Genomic DNA, 26,527 nt, shown 5'->3' with positions numbered 1-26,527 from the left:
TTTACAAAAAAATAAACAAATAAATAAAAACAAAAACAGACACACACATGCATCAACCTGGGAGTCAAGAAGTTTTATTTTTCCTCGGGGCCACAACAACCCAAACTGGTCAGGTCCACTATGAGGATGATGAAACAATTTGAAACAAAATCCTCCTCCAAAAACAGACACACACACACACACACACACACACGGTTTAATCTTTCAGCTCAGGTTTGCCAAAATCTGGAACATATCAAGGAGTGGCATTTAAGAAACAAAAATAACAATGCTGCCCCAAGGTTAAACAGAATAATTAGATCGATTGAATTTTATTAGCAGGGCAGACACGCAGACACCTCAGCTGCGGTGGCTGGGTTTGGCTTTTGTTTGCCTTACATATGTCAAGAGATTTAGAGCGGGAGAGAGAGCGCAGCGTTGCCTACGGCCACAGCCTCGAGCCCGAAGATGTACAGACACAACTGGGATTTGTACTGACGGGGAAAGTGGAGGGGTAAGTCTGAGGTGAGCGAGCGAGAGAGAGAGAGAGAGAGAGAGAGAGAGAGAGAGAGAGAGAGTGGCGGTTTCTTCCCAAAAATATTAGTCAGCTGATATTATTGGCCTGTATCACAAATACATCAGCATGAATACAAATATTTGAGCCTTTGTCTTTCTATTTTGCTTTTTATCTATGTATTTATTTATTCTTTAGGCCTATTTAAATGTCAGCACCTTTGACTGATATTGAACCATACTGATGTTCATTTAGCTATTTACTGAGTCTTTATTCTCTCAGTGTTCATTTCTACAGTTGTTTGACAATGTATAGCCTCGGTCTTCAGAAATCTAGATAGAAACATCTGCACCAGCTGGCTGGACCAGAAATTTTGGCCAATTCTAAATGCCGACAGTACAATGTAGGATAGAGATGCAGAAAAAATGACAACACATTTTGAAAGATGAAGCACTGAAGAGTCATTTCCATTCTAATTTTGATTTTGTTCATGAATAGTTTTTTGGCTACATTCCAAAGAAGACATGTTGTAAGTTTAGCATTTTCTGTGTTGACAACACAGCAAAAAGGCTGATCACGCCTATTTCAAATGGCATTTACAGGCCAGAGGAAAGGAGTAGAGACAAAATGAAAATAGATATTGAGAGCTAAGAGATTACATATTTTAATAGAACAAGTTTGGATTGTTAAGATTTTTAAATATATATATGTATTTATCAACAAATCATGAAGTGGGCTTATTTGGAACACTCATGGGCTTAAAGGGTACATTAAGAACCCATTAAGCCCATGCCAGACTTTTGACATATTTTGACAAATTAAACAATAAAAACATTAAAAATTGGTATAAATCAATTACTGACACTTCAAATGAGACATTAGACTATCATTTTAACTAAAATGTTCTGACTTAAATTGGGGCGGTATATATTAAAAATGTCTGAAAAGCAGATTTGGTGGGCTTAAGAGGGACGTTTACCCTAATAATGTTGAATATTCCTGAATAAAGTTATTTGTTTAAGAAAGGAGCATGTTGAATAGCTTTGCATAGTCATTTCGGTGTGACTGCAATCCACAGAGAAAAGGTCCAGTTTCATTCCTGCTATAAAATTCACTATATTGGCTGCCATGTGGGTAATGGAGTTTTTCACCACTAAAATCGGTGTTCAAAAATCCTGTATCGGTCAGGCACTAATGCAGAGAGGAGAAGAGAGGCAGAGAGAAAGAGGAGTGGGAGAGAGTGAATAAAAGAGCGAGGCAGGAAAGATAAGTGGCTGTCAGCTCTCGTGTATATCACCTCACTTTGTTTGCCCCCGTATGTCAGCTTGAGGGAAAGAGAGACGCTCCCGGTTGACTCTCAAATGCACGCATGCACACGCGCGCACACACTTGCACACACACACGTGCGTGCCGGTGGCATGGCCGGTGGAGTGAGGTGCGGACGGGCTAAACACACAGCAGTCAAACAAGTGGAGAGGAAAGAGAGCAAGAGAGGAGACAGAAGGTAGGAAGAGAGAGGCAGCCAATGTTAATGACTGTGGTAGGCAAGGGCAACCAGGAGAAAGACAGCCACGGGAGGTGCATGCATGAATGTGTGTGTGTGTGTGTGAGAGAGAGAGAGAGAGAGAGGGTACATCAGGGTATCTGCATGTTGTCTGATAGCCAAATTTAAGACTTCTTTAAGACCTTTTAAATCCTAACTAGAGGAGGATTGAAGATCAATACAACATCCAAACTAACAACCCAACTAATCCGATAAAGGAACAGTGCAAGAAAAAAAAAAAAAAGGCATGCTGTATTCACGTTAACACCGCTAGATGTACAGAGGCCGGTGGGTGTACCATGCATGTATTTGCATATACCAGAGGCCTGTGTGTGTGCACTGATGTGTGCACGGCCATGTGTGTGAGAGGATGGCACAGAGGCAAAGAGAGAGAGAGAACTGCAGTGATGTGAGGAGACTGCAGGATGCTACACACTTTGGGGCAGAGACGTACGATAAGCAGAGGTCATTTTCTTCCAAAAAAAAAAAAAAAAAAAAAAAAAAAAAGTGTCTACAGCCTTTTCTAGCCATTACATACACAGACAAAGGCAGATACTTCTCCAGATGAACTGCTTTTCAGATCAGTCATTTTCCTAAAATGGGTTCTGAAGCCCAATTTTGAATGCTCTAAGTGGGATAAAACTTTTTTCTTTTTTTATATTGTAGCACTGTGCTGTAATGTTAAAATCTCTGCGACGGCATAAAGTAGCGGTCTATACTGACTGCACTAAGTAGAAGGTAGCACCGGCTCTCACCATGACATACACTTGCTGACAGATGTGGTCGTCATCGATTTCATCTAGGAAACTGACTAAAAGGGGAAATGTCAACGAGGGGGAGGAGGAAAGTTACAGGGGGGTTTTTGAGCGGAGAGAGAAAGCATGGGCTGTGCGGCCAGGGGCTGCGGCTCGGCGTTTGGCGGGCGTTTCGAAAGCGCTGGCGTGTTGTCGCCGCGTTAATGTGTTCATGCCATACCACTCGAATCTGTCATATCATGGTGGACAGCTGGTGCTTATCACCTCATTAAGAATGTTTCCCCCACCCCCCCCCCCTTCTGATAAAACGCATGTTGTTCCCAACATGTACAGCATACACACAAACTAAAATGTGCACAGCTGAATGCATACACAGATAGCGCTGCAGAGACACGCACGTGGTGTTAGCACGGCAATGGGGTTAGCCTGGCATCTCTGAGTCTGCACTGAGCCATGAACGGCCATATGGAGGCCTTCTTCTTAGTTAAACCCGCTGGATTGTTGTTGCACGACAGTAGCCTCGTAACATCATCGGGCAAGTTACGCATTTCATTACACACAGATGCGCGCTGATTAGCTGTTTTGGCAACGCGCCGGTAACACCGCCGCCGATTGCAGGGCCTTGAACTCGCAGCGCAAATGCTCAACAGAGGGAGGGAGAGTGAGCATCCAGCAAACCGATCACACACAACCACACCTCTTGGACGCTAAAATTAAAACTATTGTTTGGCATTCCTCACAATGCGGAATGAGAGATATTCCAGGCGCTAAACAGCCTGAATAAGCACACAGATGTACTTACAGAGTGAAGTGCATGGTAATAAAAGGGCAGCGCTGCCCTCTGGCCCGCAGGGTATAGTGGTATTGTTGTGGGGGCAAACTGAGAAGTATGTGCCGTTCTATTTTACTGCTTCACTTTCTGTGCAAAACCACCGCCAAGCCCCTTACTATAAACACACACTAACACAGATATGTGCATCTGTGTGGCAGCCCAGAATACTGTGTGTGTCTATGCGTTTAAGTGCACTTGTGCGTGTATATGTGTGTGTGTGTGTGTTTTCATGCCGGCAGTATCTAAACAAGCCTAAACAAGAGGCTGTGTTAACACTGTCCCTGTGGGCAGGCTGGCTTGCCTCACTGCCTGATCTGATTAGCAAGCCCTCAGTCCCAGGGCTACACCGCACACACACACACACACAGAAAGACAGGGATGGATAGACTGAGGGAGGGAGGAGGGTTAGATTGAGAGTGGGTAGGTCGATGAACAGGGTCGATGGACAGACGAGAGAGAAGGGAAGAAGGAGCGATATGGGAGTGATGGAGGGGAGAGAGGAGCGGAGGTGGGAAACAGGGCGGCAGAGGTGCGAAAAGTCAAGGAGAGGAGTAGGAGGAGGAGTGATGGAGGCACTGGAATAAAGCAGCAGGGCGGCAAAGAGCAGCGAGAGAGGTGTGGAGCCGTGGCATGGCGGGTGAAACGGCGGATGAAAGGAAAGCCAGGTAATAAAGCGTGATCCACATCACAGGCATCGCTCTTTCTTACAGGAAAACAAAAAGCAGTTTTGTGTTCCGTCCTGATAAAATTTTAATTTCGCTTGCTTTCAAGGCGAGCGGGAGCGCCGCTGCTTATCTGCATCGAAACAGTCAGATGCACTGCCCTCGTCATTGCTGTGGTCAACGGAATCGATGGACAGCAAAATTTAACTGTGCAAGATGAAGGAATAAAGGGAAGGCAGAGGGAGAGAAAAAAAAAATCAGGGCGAAATGCGAGGAGAGGAGCGGAGAGCGAGGTTGAGAGGAGGGGTGGCACTGAGAGATTAAAGGAGGGACTTTGAGAAGATAAATCGTAGCAGTGGAGCATGGGGTTAAGATCGCCTTTAACCTCAGCGGCCATTTCCATCTCATTAGCACGCCGATAATAAGTCTTCCATGGTGATGAGGCTGACCGTACATGTCCGTTTAAAGCATGCTGCCAATAAGTCAAGCAGTGAGTCCATACGGAGACAGTCAACTACCACTAAATGCCTAGACTTAGAATATGAAGTGACTACAGAGAAGGAGAGACAGAGAGAGAGAGAGAGAGAGAAAAAAAGGTGAGGAGGAGGGAGTGTGTAAGCTGATGATGATGCTGATGATAGGGATAAACATAATGACAATGATGGTGATCATAACAACGATGATGATAATGATGATTACGACGGCAGCGAAGATGACACGGGTCATGTTGATGATGATAATGACAGCAACAGCAGTGAGGCCGACGTGTTGCAGAGTGGGCAGGCGATATTTTGGAACCTCACTTCAAACACGTGCAGTACTTCAAATAAAATGATCGTAAATGAAAGAATGAATAAAAACGACATTGCAGATTGGGCCGATTTGCTCAGCTATCAGCCGGTTCATGTGTGGTCAATGCTACTGTTAGTCACCCAAAGACCCGCTTGACTGATTAATCGACTGATGGACCGAAAGGGGTCAGCCCTAGGTGACTGATATCTTCATGTCACAGCTCAGAGCATTCAAAACATAAAATATTAAAATATCAATCCATTTCTTTTGCTCATCAACATCACTGTCAGCTTTTTGTCAAGAAATTATGTCCATTAAATGCCGCCACTGCTACTCAAAGATTGCTGTCACAAAACAATACACTCAACAAAACACTACACAGAGAGAATAAAAGAAGCAGTACAAACTTTGCAGGAGAGATCAGGCATATATCCCAGTGGGCTCACTTTAAAAAAAAAAAAAAAATTTCTCATCCCAAAAGCAGTGCAGGCATATTTCTGCACGTTCTGCACTCCACAGCCTGGCCTAGTGGCCTTCATTCAGCTCTTTACTCCCGAGGAGACGAAGCAAAGAGCTCAGTGACAAGCGAGCAGAAATGAACGCGCGCGTAAGAGCAGAGAGAGCGCCGAAGCATCAGTGAGTGACTCGAGTCAGTGGGTAGTGCATGAAAGGCATCGGAGTGAATGAAAAGACCACAGTGTGTCCGTTGTCGGCACTGAGCTGCAGGGCCGCTTGGAAACGGGTTTGTTGTCAGATCTGTGCTCAGGTTCACTGCATGGGACAGAAACATGGGCAGAACCACAGGCTGACACATGCACAGGCAGACACACTGAACAGGACATGTGAATGCACGCACACGCGCACACACACACACACACACACACACACACACACACATACACACATATGCACGCAAGCAAGAAAACAACACTGAGACAGACGGTGGTAGCCTCAGAGCACAGCCGAGGCAATTGAAGTCACTTCAGAGGAAGTGGCAATCAGTGTGCACTAACGGTGACACACACACACACACACACACACACACACACACACACACACACATAGTGGGACCACAGTCAAGGACACACAGATGGCAGGTGCTACACAAACACAGGCCACTGGAGCATACCTTATTATCAACTAAGCCAGCCAGCCAGCCAGCCAGCCAGCCTGCTAGACACCACTACACAAAAGGATCCAATCTGCAGTCTTGAACATGGCAGCTCTCCTTAATACAGAAGAAGGGCAGCTAAACTAACAAATTTAAAAAGGGGCTCCCGTGAAGCAGCAAGTCAAGCAAACCAAAAGGACCCTGGAGAGCACGGAAGGCAGCAAAAGCCTCTCTACTGATGGATAGATGGATGGAAGATTAGAGACCAGAAAGTATTGATATTCAAAATCGCAATCACTGTGAGAAAACATAACAATATTCAGTATTACTGTGGGACAGCTGTGCTTAAAATACTGAATAATTGCTCACAAGCAATGAATCCATTTCACCGTGGTTTGCATGTAAAATCACTGCCTAAACTATCAGCACTACTGCACAGTTTGCATTAAAACTTAACTTTAACATATGAAACACACAAGTCTGCATGTACATAAATGCAGACTCACAGATAGTCTTTCTCCAACTGAAGCATGTTTACAACCAAGTTGATCACTGCTGGATTTAAATAAAGGCAATATATCGGGTGGGTGATTAAGAACATGGCCACTTGTGCTCCTGTAGCTAACGAGCCAAATTTTATTTTGTAACGTGATGTAAGCGTGTAATGCAATTTGCAAGCCTGTTTACGAGAGTTAACTCAAAGCTTCCATGGGCAATAATACAGCAACTTAGACAGACAAAGGAGAATAGGAAGTCAGTGCTGAATTTGGTTAGTGCTGGACAAAATGTACTAAAAAAAAAAAGTGACTTTTTAAAAATTTCCAAATCAAAAATAGTTATCTTGATGATTAAAATCTTAAACAGTGTGCCTAACTGTCAGATACTTTATCATGGTTTAGTGAAACTCATAATCAGTCCTTCCCTATGGCAGACAGAGTGATAGAGAGGTAGGTTAGACAGCAGGTGAAGTCATTAGCCCTGTATGTGCAGAGAAGTCAGCCATTTGCTGGACAACAAATTACACAACCTGCAGTGATCTGGAAAAGTGTGTGTGTGTGTTGGGGCGGGTATGTGTGCACATTTCAGAATTAGTTCTGCTCTCCTTCTGTAATATATAACAAAAAACTGCAATAAAAAGATATCACAACAACCGACCTAAATCTCCTGGGCTCAGTGCAAAGAAATATGACAGTATAGTAGATATGGAAGACAATACAGCGCAAATGGAAAAAGACCAGGCAACCACTCGCACAATCAACCAAACCTAATAAATGTGTTTACTGAACATTGTCCAGAAGGTCCCGGTTCCTGTAATGAAAACCAGCCGGAGAAGCAGGACATGTTTTCCAATCAGTGTTCTGGTGAAGTGAGATGAGCGAGAGTGAACGAGAGAGAAAGAGAGAGAGAGAGCAGAAAGTGAGGCAGAAATCAACACAAAAAACAAAAACCCTGGCCACTGTCAGCTTCATCAGTCTCACTCCACTGAGCCGGGCTATCATTACCAGACACCTCTGCTAATGGGACCATCAGCCAGTTTTAGCATTAGTGAGTCATTCAAGTTCAGTTGGATTCGCTGCACCGTACAACTGATGCATACCATCCAGTGTGACAGTCTCGAAGGGTTTCTGTCGTCAAAACGATGCCAAAAGGTGTACCATTTCCTGATAAAAATTTTAAAAATAACTGCAATATTATTTTTACCATACTCTTCATAGACAACACAAGGACAATCTGATCAAATGTCTCAGCTTTGTTCCATTATCTGAGCAATGACACATGGCAGTAGTGCAATATTGGGGAATATAAGAGGAATTTAAGAAGCAATATGTTATGATTCTGGTCTTTGACAGTAGTGGTGAACATTAACAATTCCCTAAATAAGTTCCCTCTGCTGTTTCTGGCATTGAACAGTGTATTTGATTGCCAAAATGGAATGGTATTGCTCTTCAAGTCCGTGTTTTACAGTTTGGTAGTGTGTATAGTGGTATTCAGTTTGTTGCCAATGCACTTTATTATCCCTGAGAGCCTTAAAACAAAGACGCATTCAAGAGGCATTCAGAAATGGCTTTTACAATTACAGCTCCTGCTACTTGGTACCAGGTAAACCCAAGGAACATTTTAAATAATCCAGCTTTGCTGAAAATTACTTATTTGTTCGAAAATTATTTAGACAAGACCACAAAAACGGGGACTGGAGCAAGAAATATGACAAATATGGAATCTGTCAAGTAGCCCAAGCCTCAAAATGAGAGTAAAATGTATTTTTCATGTGACATGCATTCCGCTTTCCACCAGCCACAAGATAGCAAGACACTGAGGAATGAATGAGTGTGAGTGTGTGTGTGTGTGTGTGTGTGTGTGTGTGTGTCCTTGTCTGTGCTGGCAGTGACTCTCATTCTTTCCAATAAAGAAGGGTTTGCACACTGAAATCTACGTTCTTTGGGTATGAGGGTTAGAGTCCGCGGCCTGTTGGCATGCCAGTGCTACCAACATCTGCTTTAACTTAGACAGATCAATAATGGATGTCAAACAGACACACACACACACACACACACGTGTACAAACACAAGAGTATGTTTAAAGTAATGGGGCAGACCAATATAGCTGATTCACTGTAGCCGAGACCTAAAATAGACATTACTCTCTCGTACAGACATGGCGCGTATATCAAAACTACATCATGTACCACCGAAATTGAGCTGCAGTGTGTAATGGGAAGCTACAAAGCAACGCGCTATTAGTTAAAGGAAATGGATTTCCTTCCTTGTGCGTGCCACAGTTAGTTAGAATGGTGTTTATTATCAGGCAATCTAGGCCTGGCAAAAACTCTTATTGGAGACTCATTCCTCAAATTCACCTTTTTCTGAGTTGCGTACTGTAATGAAAGCAAAGCAGCTAAAGTGCTAATGTAAATGTGGGTGGGTGGGTGAGCGTGCCCGGTAACTCATTCCTCAACAGCAATCTTTATAATAAACTGCTCTGTTCTCCCCTGCACTGCACTGTCTGTTTGAATGTATGGCCTATGTGTGTCTGTATGTGTGTGCACGTGGTCAAACATTCCTGTGGGGCTAAGGGGTTCAGCTGTCGCTGGGGCTATTTTCCTATGTGCTGCATGCCATTGGTGGATCAAGGAGGATTATTCCTGGGGTCGAAGAACTGTGGGTACAGAAAGAGAGAGAGAGATAAAGAGATGAAGGCAGAGAGAGAGAGAGAGGGAGAACCACCATGGTTTGGAACGACATCTTCCAGGAATCAAACTCGGGGAAATGGGACTGCAGAATGGAGCTCTGTTTGTCAAAGCAAACCGCGAAGGGAATCGCACAGCCAAGAACTACAGCGAGCGAGAGAGCAAGAGAGTGGAAAAGCAAATACAGAGAGGAGAGAGCGTATCCGTCGTTCAAGCCATCTCACGCCATAAAAATAATTAACCGTTACTCAACTGTCACACAACAGCATCCCTGGGGCCTGCTTTAAGTTTCTCTTTAGCTTGAGGAGCTGCTTCACACTTTGTCTGCCACTGCCTTAATCTTGTCCATTACTGAGACTATGGCGGGGCGAACAAAGCTCGGCTCTCCAATTTGTTTTATAATGTCTCCCGTCCTGTCAAGGGCCGAAATGAATGAGATTTCCAATTCCCTTACACATCCTCCAGATTAAATTGGGAAGAGAAGGAGCCGTGGCTGACGAGCCACCAGCTAAACCGGGGTAATTCAGATGCAGCAGCGAGAGAGTGGCAGCCTGAGAGACAGAGCCCGGGAGTAGGCAAGTGTCAAACTGATGGCTATGCTCAACTAATTTGTTCGAGCTCGGGTCCACACAGACAAAATCAATAGAGTGGAGTAAGAAAGTTGGAGGGGGCGAGAAAAAACCCGCCCCAGTTTCCCGATTTAGGTCAACGGCAGCCGTGTGCACCCTCTAAAGCTGTCTGTAATTAAATAAAACTAGTTAAAAAGTATGCAGGAGCTCTGAACTTGAAGGGAGGGAAAGGGATGGAGAAGGAAAGGGAGGAGGGGAAGGCATGGGAATGGGGATGGGATGGGGCTCGAGTGATTAATTTTATCTTTGTTTTTCTCCTCCCACAGTTGCTAGTGAACACCATTATACAAAGTAGAAAGGTAGCCTCATTTGTGTGCCCGTTCAATGCTCGGCGCTCCCTGGGGGGAGAGAGTATAAAGATTCTAATGAGCTGCAGAGAGTGTTCCTGAAACCCAAACAGATAGATTAGAGACACATTGGGACAGCGCTCTGCCAGCCTTGGCAGCTCGGCTCTGAAGAGAAACTCCATGCGGACCATCAATTGACAGCCCATCAACCAGCTGATTTCCCCATGTCTGTCTGTCTGTCTGTCTGTTTCGCCGTTTCTCCTCCCACTGCCCTATCCTCGGCTTCTCATTTATCTCGATTCGCACTCCCCACTGCTCTTTTCCATGTCCCCTCGCTCGCTGGTGGCAGTCTTTCAGGCATTTCTTGGCAGGCCGGGAGGTTTTGTTTGCGAGCGCGTGTACGCGGGCGTAAGGCCCTTTTCCACTGCACAACAAGAGCTAAATGGGAGCAAACAGGAACTGGTGACTGATGCGGTTCTAGTTGCTGTTTCTGTTTCAGCCGACTTCAAGGGAAACGGTAATGGCCGCAGTGACAACAGAAAAAGCCGACTGACATAACTTCTTTATTTTTACTCATCGTTGCTCAGGATCATGCTCGCCGTCTAGTTCCCTCAAATGCACCGGCATTTTCACATGTACCGTCTAGTTTCTGTTCATCTCCTCAAGCCCTCATTGAATCCTATCAGCTGACCAAAATGACAGCGAGAGCTTGGATTTTGTTGTTGGTCCACTGTGGCCACGTTGCTCTTCGTTTGGCTTCTTCAAATGTTTGACAGCTAACACCAAAATGCCTCCACGTCAACAAGAATTTAAACACTGCAGCAACTGGCTCTCACCATCAGTCGCTTCCATGTTGTAAAAATGTGTAACTAATCAGCAATAAACAGTGAAGTAGTCCCACCCCGGGGTCCTGTTGGTTCCTACGAGCCCCATTTGTTGAACAGACACCAAAAAAAATCAAGTGGAACTGGAACTGGACCCCTGGTAAATGGAAAATCCAAAGTTCCTGTTTTTAGCGCCAAAAGAAGTACCAAAAGGTTTGGTGCTGTTGCAGTGGAAAAAGACCCTGATGTGCTGATGTATACGTTTCTGCATGTGTGTGCGTGTACATTATTGCAGCTATTTGCGAAACATGCAAAATCCCAGCCAGCCACCACCACCCAGTCGGAGGTGGCGGCGATGGGGAGGTTATTGGTGCATTAGGACAGCCTGTGTAAAGAGGATTATGGCTGCAGTCCAGATGAGGTTCCAGGGAGAGCTTATGGGTGACGCATCGCCACTGATGATGCCTGGAAAACATTCCCTTGCAAATCAATGGCCTTATTCCAGCCCCATTCAACCACCACCATTATCACACTAACCTTTGAACTCAATACAAACGGGAAGGGATGCACTCAAATAATGTTAGACTATGCCAGACTGGAAGTGTTCCTGTACCAATGCCAGATACTGTAATTTAATAATTGCTGGATCCAAACTGTCACTCTAATGAATCAAAATAAATGTATACACTTCCACGTAATTATCTCTCCATCATGAGGACATTTAAAATAGAGAAGTCTCGACTAGTTGGCTAGATGATTAAATGGATATCTTCTTGCAAGCCCATGCGGAAATAGCAGTTGGTTAAACCACTGCAGTTTTTTTTTTTTTTTTTATGTTACTGTGGTTGCAAAGGGTGGTCGCACTGCATTATTAGGAATTAATTTAGGCAAGTCGTGTAGTTGGGTAGAAAACTGTTTGACAGTGAAATTAGTCATTGCACACATCCCTAATTTAAAATAAGTCATATTTTCTTTTGTCAGTGGACATGCAAGCTCTTCCCTTTCTGCCCCAAAAGGCAACAGCAGCATCAGCAAGCACTCTAACAACATATGTCATAAACGTGTGCAGTACAGCACACGCTCCATTTGTGCGTTAGTATTTTTAGCATCTCCACACTCATTATGTCAGCGCTGCACAGCAGAAGGCCTGAGCTGAGCTGAAGTGAACTGAGAGAAAGACAGGAAGGAAGACAATGCAGGGTTTTGCTTCAACTCGGGCATCCGCTCAAGCATGCAAGCCATTCACATGCAGCCTGGCTGTGAAGAATGTGTTTTTCTTCTCACTACACCAATTAAGTTTATTTTTAAGGGTGATGCAAAAACAAATATGCCTCGTTCCACTACTGTAGCTGTGTACCAGCGAGCTCTCAAGACATAAACAACGCCAAGAGAATGGGATTCAGGTCTAAATGAGCAATGTGCCACACCACTCTGCGCACGCACACACACAACACACACAAATCAGTCATTTTCGTCCCGTTCAAACATTTTTGCCTCTTTCAAGTTTAACTAATGAAACAACATGAAAGCATCTCTCTTCAAAAGAAAGGCACTCAAAGACTGAAAGATGATACTGGGCTTTGTGATGACCAACGAGGTCAAAATGGCCCCAACGGCAGGTCATTAGGCCAAAGATGAATAGGCAGGGGGATGCGTGGTACACAAAAAGATATCCATCATTGATCCACTAACAGCAGGAAATGATTTCACCGGAAAGCACTGCTGGTTGGGTCATGCTGCTATTTCTGTATTTCAGATGCCCTTGAAAATGCTCGGCAATCATCAAATTCTTACAGTAGCATTCTTTCACTTGACCAAGAAAACCATGCGCAATCCAAAACTACACAAGAAACACAAGTGGAATGTGGAGGTTTGCTAACTGGCGCTAAAGCTACATTATTTCTATGCCAGTGTCTGCACATTACATCGGAAGCCAACCCCTGCACACAAGTGCTCGTTAGCAAGAATAGCCGGTGGCCTCAAAAGGTATGAGAACCATCCACAGGGAAGGAAGCTGCTTTAAGACCAGGGTTTGTGCACAGCGCCAACATACATATAGTGAATCTTCTCTGCTGTCATCTCCGCTGTGAACCAACTGCCCGAGGTGACCATCTGCCGTCACCCAGACTGAGTGCTTTTACTCCCCACACAAAGGCCCCCACAGTCGGGGCCTTCCTCAGCGTTTCCCCTGCCTCTCGCCCACACAAAGGGGATCCATTTCAACCACGTTTAGCTTCAGACACTTTCCGCTTGCAGGCCTCCAGTCCCTCTCCCCTGAGGGCAGAGCTGGTTGAAGGAGTAAAATAAAGACACCAGGTGGATGCTTAGAGAGAGGTTGTAGGCTTGTGGCAAACCAGGGCACTTTAAGCCCACCCCGTTGTGGTTGGTTGATGTCTTTTTTTTTCCAGCACCCAGTGGGAGGAAGAGAAACCGATTCCAGCACCAGGAATGTTGCTGATCTGGCTCTGCCTCTGTATTGCTACATATCTGAGAAGTCGTGCAATCTCACAGTAAAACAAGCGTGTACATTTTGGCATAACACATATTATGTCTTTCCTGTCTTGCTCAAATGTCTTAATGCACATATTTAGTTACAGTTTGCAAAGGTACAAACAGGGTATGGTTTCAATTTTAGCTTGTGACAAAAGTTGCATAAATACTACTTTTACTATATACATAAACCTTCAATAAGATGGCCAGACAAACACATAAACAACATGAAAACCCATGAAATGCCAAGGCCTACTCCTTCCCTTTGCAGTTAATAGGTCATAGCTTTGGCTCACAGAGACTCTTTAATGACAAGAGGAGAAAAACACGGCGTAATGAATCAACAGAAGGAATCCTCTGTGCCATTTCCAGAAAAGGAACACAAACAAAAGAAATCAACCCTACAATGCACTGCGATGCCAACCTTTGGTGTTGCTGGAGGAATGCTGAAAAGCCCCCATTCAATCAACGATGAGAGGGAGGAAGCGGGAAGACACTCCGTCTTCTCCCCTCAGACAAGCAAAACTTCAAATGATCCAGTGGCTCAGATGTTTAGGGGCTTATTAATTCAGGACAAGTATTTAACTAAGGACTTCTGTTTCTGTCTCTGCATGGTTTCAAGGCTTTCCTCTTAGCTGGATAAACATTCCAAATAGGAGCCGTCCCTGAAGACAGGTTGGGTTGAAAAGAGCACAGAGACGTAAGTAGTGAATCGGGTCACAGTTGGAGGTTTAGACAACCTGATGAATTAAACAGAGCCTCTGAGGCAATAAAACTCTGAGACGCCAACACAATGAATTCACAAGAGCTCACAAGGTTTGTTCAGCTGGAGACAACCAGTCAGTATAGAAATAATATTATTGTGAAGCAACGGGGCTGCCTCATTTGCAAGGAATCTTCCTATCACTTTGGTACCTCATCTGTAACGTTCCTTATTACGAACCCAGTTAGTTTAACAGGTTACATGAATTTTGAGAGTTTAAGAACCCACACACTACAAGAAAAGTCCATAAGCAAAAACATATGAAGGAGAACAAAACAGTGGCCAGACAATAATGACAGTGTGGCCTGAATCCTGGAAACACCTTCTGTCACTTATTTTGGGCACTATACACTCTTTTGTTTCCACTAATTCATGTTTTGGCCAATAATTATATTTTGGCTTATGGACTTTTCTTGATGTTTTTGCTGGTAGTGTGCAGGCTCTTCTTTGTTCCTTCGATCGTACACATCGAAGGAACCACCTGATGTTTTCTTAAAATTTTTCTGAAGATGTTTCCTACCGTAATGGCACAGTCCTAAAATGGCCATAGTTCTTAATAATTTTAACCTAACTTGGAAGCTCTGTTGCAAACGAGACAGACTCAGCGTCACCATGCTTGAAATTCATCTCGTTCCCCTTGAATCTAAATGAAGAAAAGTCATTACAAGCACATATAGATCCCATACCTTCCCCTTTAACAGTAAAGCTATTTCAATCAGCTGGGCAGTCTTGTGTGATAAAAATCAATTGCAATCGGCCTGAACACCCCAGTGTCTTCAACCGGATGGAAAAGGAGCCGTGGCAAAGCGAGCGAGCGAGCAAGCGGCAGTGGGACGCAATGAAAAGCTCTTTTGAAAGTCAACCTGACACTAAACTGGCTTTTCTGTGTGAAGGCAGACAGGAAGTAAAGGGAGCTGACAGGGGAGAGGTGAGGAGGACAGGCAGAGAGCCAGCACCTTGCCGACTCACACGCAGCGGGTCGACGCGGGGAAGAGAGCCAGGCCGTCAGCTCGACAGCAACAAGGCAACGGCACAGCGAGAGCAGGAAATACATTGCTCTCACACACAAATGCACACACACCACAAACAAAAATACCGTTGATATATGTTGTCATTCAGCCACAATATGCACACATGCAGGTAATGAGACTGCAAACAGCAGCCAAGGTCAAAGCAGCTGCCCAGAAGCAGCTGATCCACCCAGTTTGATCTTTATACATGCAGAGAGAGCGATGGAGACAGGAAAATTGTGCAGCTAGAAAAGTGCTATTTGAGGTAGGTCTAAATCGCAAAGAAAACCGTCAGGAATACGCAATGATCACTGTCACAGTAACAGCTCTCGAGTGCACCTTAGGAGTGTGAAATACAGTACAAACAAAGTCTGGGGAGCATGTGTGTGTGCGTGGATGTGTATGTGCTGTAGGGAGTTTCATAGCCAGTTCTAGTGTTCACAAGTAATTCCAATAAGAAAAAGCAAGAGCAAGACAGAAAGCAAAAGGAGCCATGGCGAAAGACAAAGGGAGGCCGACAGACAGAATATCACACTATCACTTCGCACGCACAAAAATTATCAATGGCACAGCATAAACCACAACAATACCCTTAAAATGCCATGTTTTGTTGCCTCAGCACTGCAGCCAGCATGACAAAAACCTCCTCCTCCATTAAGAAAACACAGATAAAACAGGCGCCAAGGACAGAAATAAGAGAGCAGGACAAGGCAGAATGGGGCAGAAACCCAGCGAAACATGAAAAAACCATCTGTCTGCCTACTAGATACACTATAAAGCCATGGAAACATTACGGATGAAGCCTGATAACAAAAACGGAAAATGGAATGATTTTTATGCATGTACGAGCTGATGCTGCTAGCTGCCCCCGAATAATAACCTTGTAATATCTGTTTCAATGAAGAGTGTCAACTAATTGAATGACCTACGATCCACTTAATGTAAAAAAAGAAGCAAATGTACTTCATCCAAAAACATAAAGAGGTAGCATTTCGTCCAAGGACTCCATTCTTTGTTGATAAGAAAACAAAAGTTGTTTTTTTTCCTGTTTTACACCAATTTTACATCAATGAACACTTCACACCAGTAAATTTCACTGTTTTTAAATCTCATTTTAGAGTGAACTAGCCTACATCAGCTGAGAGAAAACACCTTCAGTGAGAACCAATGGAGAGCAGAGTGAGTAGCGCAACAAAGAGATGTGCAAGATCAATAGTTGCTGCAGATACTCCAAAGCCTGTGGGGTGTCAGTTAGTGCTACATCATCCTCAGACACACCCAGAAAAATGTGCAATAACACACAAACGCACGCATGAACACAACGATGCAAAGGCATGTAGGCACGCGCAGACATACACGGACGGAGATACAGACACATGCAAGAAAACACAAATTTGCATATGCTGATGTATGCAGGGACGTAAACAGACACGCTCACAGACGTGTCCGTGCACACAGATGCAGATGCGCGTGCAGACACAATACACAGTATCTGGAGATATCTAGGACAGGTGAATATGGATCTAAAGGGGGGGGGGGGCTTGGGCAGGCGCATAGGTGGAGGACAGATAAAGGTGAAACTGACTGAGACGGATAGAAAGGGAGGTCGGCTACAGAAGGAGAGGTATAAAAAAAGAGCCAGACAGAGAATGGATGAAAAAAAAAGAGAGACAGACAGTGAGATAACAGTAGACTAAGTTTAACATCCCGTCTCTGGAAACAGTTCACTCTCTGTCAGCGGGAGGAGATGAGAAGAGAGAAAAAGAGGGGAAATTGACACAATACAGCAGAAATTCGAAAATGTTCAGTTAAATCAGATGAATGTTTTTAACAACACAGAAGAGGTGAGGAGGAGTGGGCGTGATTAGGCTATCAAGGAGTGGATAGCACAGAGCGTGAGCTCCCATTCAAGGTCGGGAATTGTCTCCACAGACGGAACCTTTCACCATCTCTCTCTCTGTCTCTGTCTTTCTCACTAGCATTAATCCTGACCGCTGCCTTGCTGATAAACCCCTGACAACGCCCTCGGTGACCCGAGCCGGGCTGCGCACGTGCTGCTTTTTACTGAAACTGAGCAGAGTTTATAGCGGCACTGCTCCGGGCGAAGTTGCCCTTAAAACTATCTTGGCACTTAGATCAACTTAGTGTCATTATAGTAAATCCACAGGGGGATGATGTAGAGGGGGGGGGGGGGGGGGGGGGGGGGGGGGGGGGGGGGGGGGGGGGGGGGGGAGGCGCTCAGAGGGGAAACTGCCCCACTGCAGATTTAAAGGGAGCTGATGAGGGTCAAACATCCAACGGAGAAATGGATTATCCCGCTGAGCCAAAAAAGAACTGGACCAAACTGATCTGTACTGAATTAGTCTGGTTACACATCCCCCGCTGTTGCTTTAACAGTGACCAGTAGCACAAGCCAGTTCAAGTGTTACATTTGGTACAAGACAACCACAGCCATTAGCTATTAACATTAAATGCATGATAAATAATGCATAACAACCTTACAGCACATCTCATCCAGGAATGCGCCCTCATTTTATTAGCCATTAATAATATATTAACAATTACAGATTTAACCTGGACAGACCAAAATTACTTCTTTTTTATTAGTTCCTTAATAATGAATCAAGAATGTTGGTTTTAATAAGTTGTACAAGTAGACAAGCAGGCGCCGCTATTACCATAGAAAGGTTTATGGGGAAATGGAAGGCTTGAGGTCATTATAATGCACTGGGTCACACACACACAGGCCTACACAGCCACACACAAAATCAATGTACACTTCCTTTATGATCAATACATGCAAGCCCAGATTACAGCCACAGGACACAGATAACAGAGCTGGGCTGGTAGTACTGACTGATGCATGGCAGCATCCAAGGAATCATTTTTCTCTCTTAAATGAGCAAGAATAGAAGTGTCTCCTGACGCATAAACAGCGCCTCTCACCCGCCAATCACTGTGATTGTCACCCTGCAGACACCCTTCATTTATGAAAATGACGTGTCAGTCATTTCTCCCCATCCCACACAGATGACAAACACACACACGCACACACAATCTTCAATTGCCCCCACTAAACCAGTGAGACTGATCAGTAAAGCTGCTGAATTTCTAATAGGATACATCCCATTAACCTCTCTCTCACTGTGGGATCACAGATTGATATCGGGGAGGGGAAACCACAACCACACTGGGACATCCCATCATAACAGAGTAAGCTTGAAAGGTGTAGAGGTTTGATTGCAAAACTCAATCAAAATACATGTGTGTAAGTCACACAAAGTCGCATGCATTTCATCATTCAGCATCACTAAAGTGCAGACAAGATCTCATCAGTAAATGTGGCATTTTTTTTTTTTTGTCATCTAAGGACTTGTGTTACCTTGAATTAGGATTACTTCTTTTAAAGGTGCACTATGCAAAATTGCAGAGGGTCGATCAAAGTGAGAATCGTTTAGACTCACCAGACAAGAAAGCATGGAATAAGCATGAAATCTGAATGCAGAGTCTACACGATTCTCATCATCTGCGACTCTCAGATAAATTGCCATGCTGATCCCCCCCTTTGTCAGCTGAGTCTAAACAATCCTCACTTTAATCAGTTTCCCCGAGTGCACCTTTGACTTTTTGAAATTAATAATTTTACAAGGAAACATGTCTCTCCAAATGATGTCTAATATTTTAGAGCAAAAGTTTTCGTGTCATTTCATGCCACATCAGGCACAAAAGCAGGCCCCAATTAGTGCAAAACCAACAGTAGGTCTAAACTGTGACGCTACCAATTAACATGAGGGAAATGTGAGGCGATGGCTTTTGAATGTGTCATCTCCCCACAGCAAGCATGCTAGGATACCACCAGGGTGGAAATGCGGGGTGGAAACACAGCCCCCAGGCGCCTGTTGACAAAACCATTCATAAATGTGGACAATGACAGCATATTGGTATGTTTGTGTCCTCCTCTCCAATGGGAATCACAAATGTATTCCTAGTGAAAAAATGAGCTGAGGGAGCATGTGTATGTGTGGACAGTGAAAGAAAAGTTGAAAAGAGATGAAGAGAGAGGAGGCAAAAACCTGATTTCCACAAAACATAGCTGAGATCAAACTAGGCTCTTGCTTTCCTGGTGTCAAAATTATAAACTGTAAAAAATAACATTCAAAGCTAAACTGAAGGACAGTGTTTGCGAATCGTTTTGTGTGCAGTTTTCCCATCATTTAGGGCTCCATAGGAAATAGAGCATGATTTAATTGAATAACACAAACCGTCCGTGGCATTTTTCCAACGCCGTGCTTGTGTCTCAGACCATGTTTGTGTTACAATGCCTATTATTGTCACTGTGAATCAGCGTTCACTGAGTCCATCATATGTCACATGTCCATGTAGATTTACTTAACCCCTCCGAGACGCACACACCAGGGAGCAGCTTGTGTGTGATAGCCGTGGTGGTTAACCATCTCCTGCTCTCCCTTCTATATTTCTCTCATTGCTCCCTCTGCACCTGTGCTCAATTCACAAGGGAGCCTCCACGGCGATTGTGGCAACTCCTTCAGCGGTAAATGATTGCATTGGACGATAGCATGAGTGCAGATGTGTGCATGTGAGTATATAGAGGAGAATGGGTGCTATCTCTGCAGATGAAGACGAGGCAGCGAAAGAGGAAGCAATTACAAGCGGGTAGGCGTCAGTTCACCACACACACCCTCCAACCCTACCCCACCTCAAACCCCACCTCCCGCCTTCTCCCACACACTGCCTGGGGGCTTATTGCATTAGGGAATCATGGGTATAATGGTGGAATTGGCCACAGGGCCCCCTCAAAAACAACCTGCTAATCCCCTGTTGGGAGGGGGGACAATGAGCACCCCTGACACGCGCCAGCACCCTCAACCACCCATCAACCCCTTCTCACCATATCCCCCCTGCCATCAACCGTAGCGACATCCCCCCAAGGGAGGAATGGGCGACATCATCCAGGGAGAGACGGAAAGCCCCAGGCCTGACATCGGCCCTCTATCGCAGCCAGGCCTCGAGCTCGAGTAGGAACATTCAATCAGGCCACTGTTCCATTCTGCCTTTATCTGATGCTGCTAGATGCTTTTTCCACAAGGCTTGGGGAGTGGAACACAGTGAAAATGCTCCTAAATCAGGCCGCTCCACTCGTTGCGTGGGGGAGAATTCAACTGGCACGCACACGGATCCAGTCCAGCTCGTTAAAATGGTTTAATTATGTGTCCAAATTATGATGAGCAATGACATGCTTGATTGGCTGTATCAAAGGGCCATAATGAGGAGAAAGGCCTCTCTCTGTCTGTCTATTTACTCCAAGTTTACTTGCTCCAAGCGTAATGACAAAATGCAGCCAACAGTATGTTCTGTGCTCAGCAGCTGAGTCGAATTGTGTTGTCTTGAATGACATTTGTGGAAGATAAGCCAAAATCTATTCACGAAGTTTGGAACAGACATTCTTACCTATGGCTGTATTATCCCAGTTTTCATTCAGGGCAATACTCCCACTAATTCTCTCCTGTCTTTGCCACTTCCATCATTTTTACTGGCATCTTTGCGTTTAGACAATGACTTTGACTTGAAAAATTCCTCCCTTTGGCTCAATCCAATATCTCTACAGCCCAATCCCTGCAAGTCCATTTAGAAATCAGATATTAAAATGGTCTCATCCATCTTCCAAGATTCTTGCTGCAGGTTAAAAACCTGTAATCATTCCAATGGTGAGCTAATGGGTGCCTTAACGTCAACTCAGCGAGACCCCATTCATATTTCATCAATGCAGAGGCCCTGCACTCATTGGCCCCACTCCACTGGTAAGGCGAATCAACATCAAACGCTGCTACCTCCCAATTAGACAGCAAGATATTCTCATCTCATCTCGATTTGGCCAGAGATCAAATGTTCTCGCAGGGATCCAAGGAATTCCAAGCCTTTTTAGTTACCCAGCCTCCCGCTCAAAAGGGGGTAAAATGCTCGCTGAAAGCACCTCGAGGAAATCATATTTGAAACGAGCAACACGGGGACTTATTCGTATCAATATTTAGATATCACTCCAATGCTACAGCATGCATGTTCATTAAAGACTCAATGCAAACACATAGAGGAGCATTAAATGTTAATGCTGCCGAAGAGGGCTGAGGCTACATTTGTAAGACTTTTTCAAGTGCTGTTCTGCCATGAGTCCTGGAGACTTCTGGAAAGGCAACAGCTGTTCCCCCCAGCATGAATAATTCAGAATGACATTCTGCGCTGAACTCTGACCCCCACCTGGGAATCAGTGGTCATTTAAAGATCATTAGTGGTGTGAGGTTATTTTGCCACAAGCATAGGCTAAATGTTTGCGTATGATTTCTCTTTCTGAAAAACATTTGAACTTTTCTATGTTGGGGTAAGATAACTGAACACTGGTCTTATGCATGTGTAATAGCACTTTAATAACAATGCTACAGCATTATCAAAACCTGCATCACAATAATAAAAATCATTTGCATTGCTGCCACAGATGATTCATGTAGTCAACCCCCAAAATACTGGAAAACCAAGCAATGTTTACCACAAATACATGTCTCAAGACTGCATTAAACCTCTTAAATGGAATAAATAACATCCTCCCCAATCACTGATAAGCAGGGAATGTATAAACAAATCAGGGGTACAATCTCAACTGCAAAAGCAGGCAGATTTGTTTTACCATCTGACACTTGCTGAAGCTGATAAATCAATCAGTCCAAGTGTGTGTTTCCCAAACGAATGCTTATCCAAACCATCAAACAGCTTCCCACCATGTCATCTACCTTTTCCAGTATGTGTGTGTTATGTAACCTGAATTTCACAACAGGAAAACAGCCTGTTTCCTCAGAAGGGTCACATCACAAAGGCGAGCACCACTGCCAAAGAACTTCTAAATCACAGCCAATTAAAAGAGTCTTATTGCCCTTATTGAGAAAAAAGGATAAAGAGCCTTAATCCAATTAACAAGGCCCCCTCTTGCAGTTTTGGGACAATAGAGGGTATTTAGCCTTCAAAATAAATCTGTCATTTTGTACAACCAAGTGAACTTTGACAGGCAAGTGGGTTTAAGAAACGAAATTAATTGAATCAGTTCCAGCCTATCAAATGGCCAGGTCTGCATGGCTCTAAGGGAGTCTTTTGTATAACCATACGCAGGATTAAGTATCATAAGGTCGAGTTTTCAGCCCTTAGTCGGACAGGGAAGGGAAACAAGTCTACGCTGGAGGAAAGAATGAGCCAGACCAGTCAAGTGACCAGGAGTAAATTGTGACAGAGAGGGGCCAAAGGCTAGTTTCCAGTTCACTGTGCTTCACCGATTTCAGGTCATGGTGGCAAAGCAGCAGCACCTAGAAGGTTATGTCTCAGAAAAATAAGCATTATTTACAGACGCCAAGGTGGAGTCTGTCTTGTGCCACCACATTTGGACTAGAACTTGTCCTTGCAGCAGAGATAGACAAGTATAAGCAACCCTAAGGAAAATAAATGCAGTGTCCCTATGATAGTCCAATAGGGAGTTCTGATTCATTTGAGTTAAACAATAGCGTTAATTTCGACAGTATCCTCCTGTTTATTAACATAGTCCTTATGAAAATAGAAAAACACAGGATTAGCAGCTGGATTTGGTTCGTTTTGTGGGAGCATGTAGGGGGCTGGATAGAGCATCACACACAGAGCAGCCCCAATATCTCGAGGGAATATTATTATGAGACATTTACGCCGCCTCTCAGCGGTCGCATCTCAATGAGCTTTTTTTTTTTTTTTTTTTTTGTAGTGGAGGGGAGGTGATAGACAGGGGCGCACAACGAATTCCTGTCACGCCAGTGGATCAAGGAGAGTGTGCGTTTTTCCTCCACATTCAGCTCGGTTACGTTGTTGTCGCCTGTTCGCCTCACTTCTGTGTTTGATCTCCAGTCCCGACAGCCTGGAACAATGCACTGTAGCACAGGCTACTCATATTTCCAGGACCTCATAGACTACACAAGGTCCGCAAGCGATCTCCAGATCCCAGATACAGTATGGCAGCATGGAGGGGGGGAGGAGAGGGGCACTGTCTGCAGATCAAATGTGGGCAAACATGCACAGATTTTTTTTTTTCTTTCGAAGAAACACCAGAGACAGATCCAAATCTGTTACTAGAAGTGGCACACCAATTACAGCTGACTGTGATAAGAAAGACGCAGTGACGTGACACAATATAGCAACAAGAGCAAATACAAAGCACTTCAAAAATGGGATACTGGGTTGTGCACTGACGATGTAATGGAAGGAAGAGGGCAGTGAGTGAAAAATCCGAATGCAGCTATCCATTTGGTGAGCCATGGGGGGTCAGAGCGACAACCCTGTGCTTTGCAATGTGGCAGTGAGATGAAATCCAAAAAGGCTCTCTCATCACGGGGCTGTTTGCATGCGAGCTGATGCGCTCCTCTAAATATCACTCTCCACAACAATTCACACCGAGGCTACACATCAACGTAGGTTCACATAACCCGCACAAGCGTACCCACACATGCACACAGCCTACACACTACAACTGAATGCGAATGAGCGTAAAGGACAGCAGTTTTCAAACATAAAGGCAATAAACTTACCGACGCCGTATTTCTCGTGTTCTGTGGGTATCCACATGGTTACGGTCGGCACATTTAAGTGAGGGGTCGGAACAGCAATGGAAAATAGTTTTTTGGTGCTGTGTAACGCATTCTACTGGATTGATTTCCTCCGCTCTGTAGTAGGAGTCATTGTTTAGATTGTAGAGGGAGAAAGCGCTGCTGCTGCTGCTGCTCCTGCTGCTGCTGCTCGTAGTGCTCACAGCCTGGTGCCGCATTCACGTGCAGTAGGAAAAGGAAGACACCTCTAATGACCGGCTACAAAAAGGGTGATTTTTTTTTTTTTTTTTTTTTAATTTCACTGTTACCGAGACAGAGTGGAAAGTATGTAAACTGTATCAACAGCACATGGTAAAAGGTGATGTAGGCTATTTATTTTGTTATATGTTTACATTTTCAGCATGTGTTTGACCGCCACTGTTTTAGTGCATTTGGATTAAAAAAAAAAAATCCTCTTAAATACAACAACTTTTCCTCAGTCCACTCTTTGCTTTTTTCATTTTTCTTGTGATCGCGCTCAATCAAGCACCGTGTAGCTGCTTTTGGTGGAAAAGTACACAATCTGGTCTTTTATTTGAAGGAAAAAAATGCTTCATGGTCGATTTTAATCTTACAATCAATCAGAGGAAGACCTATATTAACGCTGGGGGAGCTATTTTTAAGATTTCTTGAAAGATGTTGGAATTTACGAGGAGTACGTTAACGCATCAGTATCGCCAGCACAGCTAGACACTGAAGCTACGCATTCTGGGGCTTGTAGTGAGACGCAGTGACGTGACCGTGGACGCGAAGGTCCCGTTACCTATTGCACCTTCACTGCTGAATATATGTTGTTTATTGTGCCGTTTATGACCTCGGTGTGGAAACAAATGTAAATTAAAAATAGGTGGTTTCTAACAGTTTATTTGTAGGGAAAGAAAGAGAGGCAGAAATAGGCGATTCACGTGTGCCCTTCCCCAGTTCACTTGCATCACACAGCTTCCAAGTATGCATAAACTATATTTTACATTTGCAAGCATTTTGCTGTCACACTTACTCGGAAGGATTTTCAATGAATAAGCACACATGGGTTCAGTGTCCTGCTCAGGCTCCTTTTGACAGTTCAAAGAGCTGCTGATGAACGCACCGGCCTTTGCAGGGTTCAGCAGTTAAGTTTAGAGTAGGGTGACCGGACGCCCTTGTTTTCAGGGGACGGTCTCCTGATTTGATGCTTCGTCCCTGGCTGGAGCCGCCCCCAGAAATGTCCCCGGATCCCCGCTCTCCAGACGGCACTTGTATTACCAGGGGACATGTTGTGATTTATAGTTCTTCAGCTCAAGACTACAAGAATTCTGTCCCGCTTGTGAACAAGGGTATATCGCTTTAAGAGCTTGTGTCATGGAAAAGTAAAGTTTTCCTTTTCCTATGTGTTTGCGACTGACCACCACCAAATTTCTAATTATTACAATGATACATTTAAACATCAGTGGGATGAGGGATCGACCTCATATTTCTTGTGTTTGAATGCTTGTGGAGGGCTTCCACAGGCATTTAAGGGGGCATATAATCTCTTTCAGATTCTGGAATATGTCTATTGCGTTTAATATTTGTCAGCAAATAACAAACAATTTTCTCCCAATAACCATAGTCACCTTAGGTTAGAATGAGGAAGATTTTGTATAGAGGGCAAGACGGTAAACACCACAGGCAGGGGGAGGGTGGATAAGGGGAGAGTGAAGGCATGTCCTCTCTCGGACACGCAGGCCTTCTGCTGGGACAAGTCCATGAAAAATACATGAGACTGGGTGAGGAGGAAGAGGAGGGCTGGAGGCTGCTCCACTGCAAAACCAAGAGAATTCATTGTGTGTGTGTGTGTGTGTATGCAAGTGAGAGAGAGTTTGTACATGTTTGTGTGAGCACCAATTGTCACACATTTTTATGAGCAGGCTGTCCTCCTCATCCAGTGCATCATTTTTTCTTTCTTTCTTTCTTTCTTTCTTTCTCTCGCACCCTCCTGCACCTCACCGCTGCATATGCTCATCATCTATCTGAAAGAAGCCGCTTTTGTGTTTGAGTACAAGAGGTTTTAGTATAACCCATTCTTGCTCATTCCCCATGGTACAAATGGTGCATTAAAGAGCTTTGAAGTGTCAAAAGTGCCTCTCCGTTTCCTCTGTTTCATCACCAGTCCTCATGTCTATTTATCCATACACCTTTGTAGTTTATATGGTGAATTATGAATGGATTTGCCATATAAAAAAGCAAAATAGCTGAGGCATCCTGGCAGCTTTGTGGCTTTGTGGGCTCAGGTACAGCGGGTCAAAGCCTCCTGTCAACATTTGTCGCGTGTTATCCAATTCTCCTATGCAGGACCAGGAGGTAGAGCTGGATTAATTTTACAGTATGTTTCCATGTTGCACCGCTTCAACGTCCCCGTTCCCACACGGCCTCCTCCGATATCGCTGTTTTGAGGAGCGGGGGGTTGTGGGAAGGGTGCAATGGAGGGAATGTTGGAATGTTCTCCTCTACATATGAATAAATCATAA

General features: G+C 44.4%; 1 protein-coding gene across 3 annotated transcripts in view; it reads right to left on the bottom strand.

Moving 5' to 3' along the window:
- Positions 1-24,166, bottom strand: part of dock4b (dedicator of cytokinesis 4b) — a 133,258-nt gene extending 109,092 nt beyond the window's left edge. For all 3 annotated transcript variants that reach the window (XM_030045868.1, XM_030045869.1, XM_030045870.1), the window contains exon 1: positions 23,985-24,166. In XM_030045868.1, coding sequence (XP_029901728.1) covers positions 23,985-24,021 — 37 coding nt within the window. In that variant the 5' untranslated portion in view covers positions 24,022-24,166. The remainder of the gene's footprint in view (positions 1-23,984) is intronic.
- Between the last annotated feature and the right edge of the window lie 2,361 nt (positions 24,167-26,527).

This window comes from Myripristis murdjan, chromosome 23 (assembly GCF_902150065.1).
Source record: "Myripristis murdjan chromosome 23, fMyrMur1.1, whole genome shotgun sequence".
NCBI lineage: Eukaryota > Metazoa > Chordata > Actinopteri > Holocentriformes > Holocentridae > Myripristis > Myripristis murdjan.
The sequence above is the reverse complement of the archived record's forward strand: the minus strand, read 5'-3'. Positions and strand labels throughout refer to the sequence as shown.